Genomic DNA, 13,053 nt, shown 5'->3' with positions numbered 1-13,053 from the left:
AGGTTTCTGCAGATGGGGTTTTTAGCAGGGCTTCAATTGGGATCCTTGAAGGTCCAGGAGTCAAATAACTTGCAAAAGTAGCATAAATAGACAGGTGTGTATGGGATAAATCCTTATGAGATTTTGGGCTAAACTTTTTAACTACTGTAGTGCGAGTCGTTGAAATAGAATGAACGTCCACATTTGTCCCATAGAGTACCAGATTTTCATTCCAACCAAGCAAGTAGTTGGATGGTTCAATGAAAGTTGGTCTAGTGTATAGCCAGCATAAGAGTGCAAATTGTGGTGATAATCCAGGCTTCTGTTCAAATGGTTAAATCAAAATAATTGCATTTCTCATTGTCACCTGTGCTCAAGCTTCAAACTCACAACTCGCTATAAGCCGTGCTGTTAGTGTGTGAGAGTTTGGGAAAGCCTGCTCTAGCAGCAGTGTTTTGTGTTCACTTCTTATTTTAGAAGGCTGCTAACCATGCCATTTGTAGATCTAAATGATGTTTGTAATCAAAACAAATAGATCGGACACTTGCAACTGACTGCTTCCATTGGTTGTACACCCACTTTAGTGTTGATTTGCATGTTGAATGCGTTTAATGAAAAAAAAAAGCATTGTGGTCAGGGAGGGGGGAGGTTAGGGTTAAACTGTAGGGGGGAGGGGGTTGGATGGAGGGTTAGTAGAGGGCATGGGGATAAGTATTCTTTCCGGACCCATGTTAGGATTCCCTGCATTGGGATGCCGGTGTGGGTATTCTGACCTCGGCCATTCCCCTCCGCCATTGAGTTTAATGTATTCCATTTGATCTATAGAAGTATATTTTACGCAGAATAAAATAAAGTTAAAGTTAAGGACTACTTTTTTTATTTTTATTGAGAACTTAAATACCTGTCACATACAAGAAAAGTTAATTACAACAAAACAACTTAATTTGTCTAAAATTTATTGACACCCGTCTTTAATTGTACTTTTCTTCCAAAAAGACAAATAAGAAGAAATGGGTAAAACACATGCAAAGTAATAAACTTCCTTTTATTGGAATTATGGAAAACTTTATCTTAATAATATCTTAATGTAGTAATATCTTAATGTGATTGTAATATCTTAATGAAAATCAACAAGCAATGAAATAGATATTTAAATTTGAGCTATGTTCTTACACCCTTAAGTACAGCACAGATTCAATTAATTTGGATAATAACCAAATCAAGGAATCTTTGGTACTTATATGTTAGTTGGGCACCCACGATAGTTAGTACGCTCATCCCCTCACTATCTATGTTGGTATCGAGTTTATTTTATATAGTGCCCGAAGCATGGCGAAGCGGACGCGCAAAACTAAGCAAATAGCTTAATGGGCGCCCAACTAACATATAAGTACCGAATCTTTTTATATGAGTGTATTCTGTCATTTGAAGATAAGTTTCCAGAACCTGTTACCCAAATTTCTAATGGGGTAAAAACAAAAGAAACACACATGTAAAACAGGTGATTTTATATACATAAAACAATTCTACATTAAACAAGGTGTACTCTAAGGGCAGTATTCAATGCTGCTGGCGAGCTGTGACAGTGGGCAGTGCTGCCTGCTCACTGTCACAGCTTGCAGGGTCAGTATTCAGCTGACCCCCTGCATACGCCGATTCCCCCTCGCTCCGATTTTGGAGCGAGGGGGAATCTGTGTATACGGCCACTAAAACATTGAGACTCGTGGCTAAATGCAGCATTCTCCCTGCATTAGCCACAAGCCTCGCTGCTTGGGGGAATCCTCACCATCCCCTGACAGCGAGGATTCCCCCGGAACGTTGAATAGGGTCAGCGACCGGCAAAGGTTTTAAACAGCGAGGATCGTTTGTTTTCTGTGATCCCCGCTATTTAACCCCTCACCAGCCTCATTGAATACACCCCATAGAGGTGAGCAAGTTGAGAATGTTGTACACCTTGAACAGTTACAGAATTCATCATGATGTGCTGCAGTCATCATTTGCAATGATGGAACTGGGTAGTCCTTTTCTTTTTTTATTAGCTAAACTATGCAGCTTTTTAATTCAATATTCAATCTTTTTCAAAGCCACCCTTTTCATCATATTGGAGAACCTCGTTTTCTAATATTTGTCTGCTCTTAAAGATGTTCATATATTTAAGGATATTATGTTTTTGTTCTGTATTTTTATTGCCTGCTAGAGAAAATATTATTGTGATCATCTGGAGACTATCTTGCATAATTGCAGAGAAGGAAATGTATTACTCAGCAAGTTACATGCTGCACTAGATGTTTTATCCTTCTCTTCAGGTCTCTAATAACTCTCTCTAAGTTCTCTAGCATATGAATACACAAAGAAAACTAATACAGACTGTTATTACATTTAGTTTAAAGGGTACTTGATTCATAGAACGGCGCCCACTAAGCTATTTGCTTAGTGGGGTATTCTGCGTAGGGAAATCGCATCGCATGTGCCATTGTAGTGCCGTGTGATTTATTTCATGTAATATTAGGTATACAATAATATTATTGTATGTCATAAAATGTTTTACGCCACCCCTCCCCCCCTACCACCACCACTATCCACGCCACCCTGAAGCATGGCGAGAGGCAGCGGTACGCGTCCTACGACTTTTTCATACCCCCACTATCCACGTCGGTGTGGAGTTGATTTTATATAGTGTGGCGAGTGCAGCGCGCCCCGCGGAATAAATATAAAGTTATCCACCTCCCTTCACGGGGCACGCTGCGCTCGCCACACTATATAAAATCAACTCCACGCCGACGTGGATAGTGGGGGTAGGAAAATATCTGAGGACGCGTTCCACCGCCCCTTACGGGGCTCGCCACGCTTCGGGGTTGCATGGATAGTGGGGGGGTGCGTAAAACATCATTGTATGTCATACAATCAATATCATTGTATAGCTAATGTAATGGCATCGCACACCCTATAAAGTCACATGCGATTTTGCGGGAGATGCGATTCACTGGCACACAGACCAGTGAATAAATGACATTAAAAAAATCGCATGGCATGGCATCGCACGGCACTAAAATGGCCCATGCAATGCGATTTCCCTACATTTGCGTACGTAGAAAATCTGGGTGCCGTTCTAGGAAATTAGTAATGTCCTATTGCTTTATTTGAAGAAACTACTTTACATAGTGAGTTTAGTGTAGGTCATTTGACATTTGTGTACAGCTGTGAAATACAGAAATTAATCATTCTAACAATTTCCTAATATGTGGTGTAAAAGTAAACTGTGAACACATTCTAAATTGCCCACCGATCGCCCCACCTAGAACTAGATCCACCGCCTGCCTCTTCCAAGGGACCACTAGACCACGGAACAGCTGACAGCAGGACCCTGCCAGGTGACTCCCTTTGCAGAGCAGATGCCGGCAGTGGAGATGCCCGCCGCAGGCACAACAGGGAGACCGCCGGCTGCAGAGGTTTCACAGCAGACAAGCACAGGAGGATCGGGAGGTGGGCGGAGAACTGTGGTACCCATCAGTGGCAGGCATTCCAGCACTAGGAGGGGCAGGAGGAGACAGCGTGGTGTTGCTGCGGGAACCAGACAGAGCGGAATCCGGTCACTCAGTGCTGGGGCGGAAGCTGGAAAAGATATGAGGTGGTAGCAGCGCCAGAGACCTGCCACCCTGTCCCTGCCTGTGCTAGAGGCCTTCCTGCTGTTGTGAACAGTGCAGTTTCAAATATGATACCGGTACTAAGTGGAGTGCCACAGGGTTCGGTTCTAGGGCCCATTTTGTTTAACATTTTTATTAATGATATTGGGATAGGGTTACTCATCAATGTATCCATCTTCGCGGACGATACAAAACTGAGCAGAGTTATTAGAAGATGTCACCACGCTTCAAAATGATCTTGACAATCTAGACGAGTGGGCAAAAAAGTGGAAGATGAGGTTCAATGTGGACAAATGCAAGGTCATACACCTTGAGAGACATAACCAGTGTGCTAGTTATAACCTAAGCGGGGATGAATTGGGTAATTCAGTACTCGAAAAGGATCTAGGAGTCCAAATAGACAACAAACTAGGGTGTAGTGCTCAATGTAATATAGCAACTAAAAAGGCCAATACAATTCTAGCATGTATTAAAAGGGGCATGGAAACTAGGGTTTAAAAAGTAATTATGCCTCTGTACAAATCATTGGTTAGACCGCACCTCGAATACGGAGTACAATTTGGGCCCCACAATATAAAAAGGACATCATAGAATTAGAAAAAATCCAAAGAAGAGCAACTAAGCTTATTAGGGGAATGGAGACTTTAAGCTACGAGGAGAGATTAAGCAAGCTGGGACTATTTACACTAGAGAAGAGACGTTTAAGGGTGGACATGCTCAACATGTACAAATATATCAGGGGCCAATATAAGGAACTGTCAAGCACCCTTTTTTCTGCTAGACTGGAATCTAGGACGAGAGGGCACGAGTTTCGATGAGAAGAAAAAAGATTTTGTTAATCTAGAAGAAAAAATTTCTTTACAGTCAGAACAGTCAAACTTTGGAACTCTCTTCCTGAAGAAGTGGTGTCGGCAGACACTATAAATACGTTTAAAATAAGGATGGATAAACATTTATTGGTTAAAAACATCCAGGGGTATGAATAAGTAACAATCTGTCTTTAAAATATCAGAACATACTATACAACAAGGGATTAGCTACTATAAACATAAGTTGAACTAGATGGACGCAAGTCTTTATTCAGCCTCACCTACTATGTAACTATGTAATTCGACATGTAATTCAGTTAGTGAGGTCTGTAACCTGGCATGAATTATGTAAAGGATTGACAGTCCAAAGGTTGCCAAAAAAATGGCCAACCTGAACAAGGTTGACTAAAGGTGCTCATACATGGTGCAAGGTTGCCGTGTGATGCGTGCTCCCGTGGGCATCCCATCACACAGTACATTAAGTCTGTGCAGCCCATGCTTTTTGTACTAGCTTCGGATTGCATCGCACGCAAATCGCATGCGACGCGATCTAATTCAAAATGCACTGAAATATTGTAACTTGTATGGGCTCCTTTAGACCAGTGGTTCTCAAACTCTGTCGTCACGACCCCACACGTCACTTTTCCAGGTCACCCGGCAGGTGTACAGGAGCATTCATTACTCATTGACACATATTAAGATCCACAGGTGGAGAGAATTCCCATGCAATTCTGTGAGGAGACCTGAAAAACATGCACTGTGTGGACCTAGTTTGAGAACCTGTGACAATTAGTTGATGTGCAAATGGGACATGTTTGTTTTCCAATTTTGTAATTTTTTTGCACATGGACCCCAAATTAGTGTACTATCATCTCCTATGGCTCACTTTGTGCGGCATCCTTTAGGCACGGTGTCTTGCTCTGCTTCCACTGTGCTCAACAAATTTACTGTTACAAATCTGTGACGTGGATATTGCTATTGATAACAATGGGCAGCAGGTTGCCTTGAAATGTCAAGTCATTTCTTTTATGTAAGGCTATGCACATTCTTCTTGTCTTTTGGTCTTTGAAAATAATACTGTTGCAAATATTACATTTAACAGACATTTTACAAGAACATTATTATTTGTTCCGTGTGTGTGTATGTATATAATTTATTTATTTTTTCTTCTTCTTATAGCCACTATATGCGACAGATTCTGGAGGCACTGCGCTATTGTCATGATAACAACATCATTCACAGAGATGTAAAGGTAAGCATCCTAAAATCAGTATGTTTCTGTCATTACCATATTGAGTGTTTGTATTCGTATATCACTTTAAAGTCTAAAGACAGCCGCTCTTTAAGGTATATTCGTTGATTTTTGCGAGCTGTGACAGCAAGCAGTGCTGAATACTAGATGTCACAGCTCGCACGGTCAGTATTCAACTGACCCCTGCACACGGTTTCCTGTCACTAGGTTTTTGTAGCGACAGGGAAGCGACGTGTGCAGCCGCTAAAACAGCGAGGCTCGCGGCTAAATGCAGTGGGCTCCCTGCATTAGTCGCAAGACCTCGCTGTTTGGAGGAATCCTAACTGTCCTCTGACAGCGAGGATTACCCCAGAATATAGAATAGGGTGAGCAACCGGTGTGGGGGTTAAACGGCGAGGGTCGCTTGTTTTCAGCGATCCTCGCCATTTAACCCCCTGGCCGCATTGAATACAGGCCTTTATCGTACCAGTTTTATTAAAATTCTGTAGAAAAATTCCTCATATACAGTTGTGCTCATAAGTTTACATAACCTAGCAGAATTTGTAATTTTCTGGCCATTTGTCAGAGAACATGAATGATAATCACAAACTTTTCTTACACTCATGATTAGTGGTTGGGTGAAGCCATTTATTGTCAATCAACTGTGTTTACTCTTTTTAAATCATAATGACAACCGAAACTACCCAAATGACCCTGATCAAAAGTTTACATACCCTGGAGATTTTGGCCTGATAACATGCACACAAACGTTGACACAAACTGGTTTGAATGGCTACTAAAGGTAACCATCCTCAGCTGTGATCTGTTTGCTTGTGATCAGTGTGTGTGTGTATAAAAGGTCAGTGAGTTTCTGGTCTCCTGAAAGACTTTCATCCACTGCTGCACTGATGTGTCTGGATTCTGAGTCCTGGGGAAAGCAAAAGAATTGTCAAAGGATCAGCGGGAAACTGTAATTGAACTGTATAAAACAGGTATGGGATATAAAATGATATCCAAGCAATTGAGAATGCCAATCAGCAGTATTCAAGCCTTAATTAAGAACTGGAAAATGAGGGATTCTGTGGAAACCAAATCACGATCAGGTAGACCAACAAAAATTGGTACTTATGTAATATCTGGGCTCCCATTTTTATTATGAGACCACGTCCCCTCGCGGGGCTCGCCACGCTTCGGGCACGGTGGCTCGCTGCACTCGCCACACTATATAAAATCAACTCCATGCGTAGTTGGATAGTAGGGGTATGAAAAAATGGGGTGCATTTAACATGGGAGCCCAGATAATACATAAGTACCCAAAAATTTTAGCCACAACTGCCAGGAAAATTGTTCGGGATGCAAAGAAAAATCCACAAATACCTTCAGCTGAAATACAGGTCTCTGTGAAAAAAGTGGTGTGGTTGTTACAAGATGCACAATAAGGAGGCATTTGAAGAAAAATGAGCTACATGGTCGAGACGCCAGAAGAAAGCCATTACTACGCAAATGCCACAAAGCATCCCACTTAGAATACTCCAAACAGCACAGAGACAAGCCTCAAAACTTCTGGAACAGTCATTTGGAGTGATGAGACCAAAATGTAACTTTTTGGCCACAACCATAAACGTTACATTTGGAGAGGAGTCAACAAGGCCTATGATGAAAGGTACATCATTCCTAATGTGAAACATGGAGGTGGATCGCTGATGTTTTGGGGATAGGAGCTAAAAAGTCACTGGAAACTTGGTCAAAATTAATGGCAAAATGAATGCAGCATGTTAGCAGAAAATACTGCAGAAAACTTTGCACTCATCAGTCCGGAAGCTGTGCATGGGATGGACTTGGACGTTCCAACATGACAATGATCCAAAACACAAGGCCAAGTCGACCTATCATTGGCTACAGCAGAATAAAGTGAAGATTTTGGAGTGGCCATCTCAGTCTCCTGACCTCAATATCATTGAGCCACTCGGGGAGATCTCAAACGTGCAGTTCATGCAAAATAGACCAAGAATTAACAGGAACTAGAGGCTTTTTGCCAAGAAGAATGGGCAGCTTTGCCATCTGAGAAAATAAAGAGCCTCATCCACAACTACTGTACCACAAAAGACTTCAAGCTGTCATTGATGTTAAAGGGGCAATGAACGGTATTAAAAACTGGGGTATGTAAACTTGTGATCAGGGTCATTTGGGTAGTTTCTGTTGTAATTATGATTTTTAAAAAGAGTAAACACAGTTGTTTGACAATAAATGGCTTTACCCAACCACTAACCAAGAGTGAAAGAAAAGTTTGTGAGAGATCATTCATATTCTCTGAAAAATGGCCAGAAAATTACAAATTCTGCTAGGGTATGTGAACTTATGAGCACAACTGTATGTGCATCAAAGTATTTGATTTTCATAACTTTTTTTTTTTACTGCTAGATAGTTGGTGGTAGAATCTGTGCTCTTTACTTTTCTCTAACAACATTTCTCTGTTCTTGCTGTACTAACATATATTTAAATTGAATACCTTTTATTTTATTATTTATTGTCCAGTATTTGTTTTTCACACAATACTCAACAATACTTAATGGCTTCACTTAATAGTCAAATGTAAATGTTTTGAAAACCCCATTCAGTTAAGGTTTCAACTTCTAGATAAAAACCAGTGATGTTACTTTCTCCTCCTCTTATGCCCCTTTCAGACCGCACTTAAAAACCGGTATTTTGCCGATTTTTTTTTTTTTACCGTTTTAAAACGGTAATCTGTGCGGTCTGAAAGGTGCAGAACCACTTTACCGTTTTACAAAAGCCGTCTTTGTAAAACGGTTAAAATGTAGGGTCCTACCCGTTTCAGACCCGGTATTTTGGCATCAAAATCGTGTCTGAAACGGTATTTAGGACCCATGAGCTGGGTCCTAAATTCAGTGCAGTGAATATTTAATGAGCGCTCATTAAATATTCATAGCACCGGAGCATCCCGCCGCCGTGCCCCGCCCCCCCCCCAGACCGGCTGTCCCCGCTGTAATAACGCGCAGTATGCAGACAGCTCTGTTGTAGGCTTGGCGGCGCTGCATTTAAGGCAAGGACGTGACTCTCTTGCTGTAAACTCTTCCCTTAGCAGACATGGCTTCGGTGAGACGCGGCGGGTAACCCTGGAGACAGGTAGCAATGGGAGTGCTGCGATAGGTCCTGGGGGGGGGGGGGGGAGAGAGTTCCAGCCCCTGGCACACAGCGGTGCTCAGGCTGTCAGTCCTGGGGTAGAGCCACGCCGCTGCCCTCCTCTCAACACTCCCTCCCCGGGCATCCAAGCTCCTTCCTGCTGCCCACCCAGGTTCCCCCCTCGCTCTCCGTTCTGTCCCCGCTGGAGTCCGATGTGCAGAGCAGCGGCCGGAGCCCGGGGGACGCGTATCTCTGGTAGATGTGCACGCAGCTCCCAGCGCTCCCGCTCCTGCAGCTGCGCCCACTGCTTGTACTTCAGCAGCAGCTTCCATTCCAGGCTGCGGGAGCCGGGCCCGGGGGTGGCCGGGCTCTGGGGGGATGAGGATGTGTGGGGGGGGGGGGGGGGGGGTGCGCGCGCGCGCGCTGAAAACCGCACTGACTTTGACCCTGTATTTGGAAAGTTTACAAAAACGGGTCTGCCGGTGTCCAAAAATCGGCATTTAAACGGTAATATACCGTTAAACGGTAATATACCGTTTAAGAGATGCGGTGTGAAAGGGGATTTACCTGGCAGACCCGTTTCTGGAAACGTTTTCAAATATGGGGTCAAAGCCAGTTAAGCGGTCTGAAAGCAGCATTAGTTAGATGGGACAAATCTCTCTGTCTGTCTGTCTCTCTGTCTCTCTGTCTGTCTCTCTGTCTCTCTGTCTGTCTCTCTGTCTGTCTGTCTCTCTGTCTGTCTGTCTCTCTGTCTCTCTGTCTGTCTGTCTGTCTCTCTCTCTGTCTGTCTCTCTCTCTCTGTCTCTCTCTGTCTGTCTGTCTCTCTCTGTCTGTCTGTCTCTCTCTGTCTGTCTGTCTGTGTCTGTCTGTCTGTCTGTCTCTCTCTCTGTCTGTCTCTCTATCGTCTACCCTAAATTGAGTTGTACAAAACACTTTTTTGTATAATCACAAGTGTAATTAAGTTAATACTTGATTAAGATATCGGTCTCGCTTGAAAATAGAAAAAAATCGCCCTGTGTGTGTGTGTGCCTTAATATATGTATATTAAAATAAATATTTATAGGTCACTGTTACAAATTGCTCCTTATTACCCCTTCCTTTTCTTCATGAAGATATTGTTTTTACGGTCATCGATTTAGTACTCTGCATAATTTGAGTAGTGGGTTTTTCATTTGCTGCCGATAAATTACCCTCTTTATATGTAGATTGTTTTTTAAAAAGTTGTTGTACAATCTTCTTAAACAAATAATTTTAGCAAAAATAAGACAACTCAATCACCATCCCATCAAATAGTCAAATCCCACAAGAAGGAACTTCTAGATATGGAAGCTTATCAGACCAAAAATGACACAATACTATTATTAATATTTTTCACTCTACTTTAGATTAAATGCTTTGCTCCAATATAGCTATTGACTTGAATAGTTTTTATATGCTTTATATAGAAACCGTAAACCAACAATACTGTTTAAAAAGAGTACAAAACAGCATGTCATTGTCTCCACAGCTGTGGATGCCTTAAACCCTATCTCACCAATGTCTGATTTATTAAAGCAACATTTCTCTGGTCCATAATCCTGGTTTACTATAGTCAATGTAGTACTCAAGTATAAGATAGTAAGCCACACACCGATAACTGGCAAATTTAGGATTTGAAAAGGTTTTTTTTTTTGTTTTTTTTGTGTGTGGTGTTCATAACATTCTGTTTTGCTAGTTTAGCATTGCAGCTGATGGCAATCTAACTGTTTTGTTGCTGGATAGTGTACACACTAGACCCTTTTTAAACAATATACACAATAATGACATATCGTAGGGTCATTTATCATGTATATCGTCTAGTGTGTGCTCACTACAGATTTGAGCTGCTCCTGGTGATAAAATCGATGATTGCGCGCCCCGTTTTGTCAGAGCCCGTCTCTGCCAGTTCCTTTGCCGCTGCCCACAGCCCCCACTAACCCTGCCTGTCTCCCTGAAGCAGAGACAGGTAGGGAATCCGCTCCTCATCCCCGTCAGACGGAGCGCCTGACCTCCACCTTGTGCCAGTTCAGGGAAACTGGTGATTTCTCAGGCTGGCTAAGAGGCGGTCAATCTGTATAGCGTTATCAATAATGCTCCCAGAGGTTGTTAGCGACATACTCAGCTGTTTGCACTTGCAAAATGGCAGAGGTTATAGCTAGCAAGAGCCTTGCTGGAAAATGCCTCATGGACCCTGCCATCACAAGTTGTGCCTGATATGGGCCAGTGTTTTATTTACTTGCCAATACCATCTACTGCCTACTCCTGTAGATTTTGTATATTTATGGTCTATATTCAAGTTTGAGAAAGGACCGCCACGTGACCACATGCAGAAAAGCAAGGTACAAACATGGGAGCCCAAATACACCATAGTGGGCAAGCTTTGCTCGGCATGCTTCGGTCATGGGTGTGAAAGGTCCCTTCAATTTAGATTTAGCATTTACCCTTTTGCTAAGGGACACCTGTAATTCTCATACAGCAGCCGCAGCCTGCTTCTCCTCAGTGGTCCAACTCTACCGCCACTGATCCCGAGTAATGGGCAATTTCCAGCAGGCAGTCATGCAGTTAATAATGAAAAAGGTAGGCAGACACTGCCAGTCAGTGTCCACCTATTTATCATCCAGTTGGGAAAAATAACACCTGACCGATTTAGTTGGGGAAAATCAACTTGTTGGTGTTCTTGTAAGTTTTTTAGCATGTGGGTGCAAAGTGGTAATTGTTTCTTCCTACACAGTACCAGGTTATCTTTCCAACCATTTTGCTAGTTAGAAATATCTTGTTCTAATGTATTGCCAGCATTATGCTGGGCACACATTACACAATATGTATGTGTATCTAGCGAGCGACTGGGCCCAACAGGAGTACCGGCTTCGGCTAGTGCATACACACTAGCTGATGCCGGGGGCAATGGTGGGGAGAGACATGACAGGTGCCGTGCTGCATTCCACAGCATGTCTCATGCTAGCTATATCCTCAGTCATCCTGCATTGCATGACGACGGAGAACATCATTAACAACATAGAGTATACGCATGTAATTATAATTAATGATCATCGTATCGTGCATATCGATTTGTCTAATTTTATCAGTGCACTAGCTTTTAATAGAATTTAGTAAATAAGCAAATGGTCTCTGAAATTATCTGGATTACTTAGTCTATTTACATGAAGATATAAAATTGGTGTCCTTCAACACTCTATGAACAAACCTTTGTATGTGTATTATAGGTAATAGTTTGTAATTGCCACTCAAAGTCCTTTTTCTGTTTAAAAAGCCAAATAACTGGCAAGAATGCAGCTAACATGGTCAGATGTATTAAGCGTGGTGATGATAATGTTAATCGTCCAGCCATTTGGCCCCTAACTGTCATGCTATAGATTGTTTGGGAAATGGCAGGAGTTGATTGGCTGGGTGTGTATCACTATTTATCACATTCACCGTTCTCTTTTTTTTTTTTTTTTAAGGATTAATACATCTCACCCAATATCAGCAAATATCTGACATTTCTTTATTTTCTGTACACATTCATTGGTTGTTAAAGGTGTTTTCCAAAAGAGTGTTATACAAAGAGTAGATTAATTTTGAGGGACCCCGGATCGTTAACTGTCTATTGAAGAGCAAATCACCTGGTGATGAGAACTACCGAGGGAATATAGAGTAATTTTCGAGATTGGGTTAATTTTTAGCGGGCTTAATGTAATCGCTGCAGGCGCTGTTTGTTTATGTGGGTATGTTTGTATTGTTGTTGTTTTTTGATGACCCTTGCTAATACTTTGTACGATGCTGATGTATTCAAGCAATTGTCTTTTATATATTTGGGTCAAATGTATGATATGTTGTCTTATAATGTAAAATCAATAAAGAAATAAAATGGGAAAAAAGGTGTTTTCCCCCCTTTTCCCAGTATTTATTTTCTTAAAGTAGAATAAATTTCTTAAGACATTTTTACCTCCAATGAACACAATATACTTTTTATTGTAAATCATAGATTTGAAAGCTTTATTCTTAAATACCAATAAAATAGATAATTATTAATTTACAAAACTGGTAGCCCTGCAAGAATGTAAGTTGCAATGTCTTGTCAATATTTAGACTGAAGGTTTTTCTCTAATTTGATAGTTGTTGTAGGGCTCCTTCCTCTGTGAAAATGCTGCACAAACCAATACTTTTGCATATAATTACCTTAAAAAATGTTGATACATTTTAAGGTGCATAAACATGGTGCAATATAACC

General features: G+C 41.7%; 1 protein-coding gene across 13 annotated transcripts in view; it reads left to right on the top strand.

The window, feature by feature from the left end:
• The window catches only part of CASK (calcium/calmodulin dependent serine protein kinase), a 318,758-nt gene that overhangs the window by 107,779 nt on the left and 197,926 nt on the right, over positions 1 to 13,053 (top strand). For all 13 annotated transcript variants that reach the window (XM_083172661.1, XM_083172652.1, XM_083172659.1 and 10 more), the window contains exon 5: positions 5,612 to 5,684. In XM_083172661.1, coding sequence (XP_083028787.1) covers positions 5,612 to 5,684 — 73 coding nt within the window. The remainder of the gene's footprint in view (positions 1 to 5,611; positions 5,685 to 13,053) is intronic.

This window comes from Crinia signifera, chromosome 2 (assembly GCF_055691185.1).
Source record: "Crinia signifera chromosome 2, ASM5569118v1, whole genome shotgun sequence".
Lineage (NCBI taxonomy): Eukaryota > Metazoa > Chordata > Amphibia > Anura > Myobatrachidae > Crinia > Crinia signifera.
Note: the sequence above shows the minus strand (reverse complement) of the source record. Positions and strands in the feature narration are given on the sequence as shown.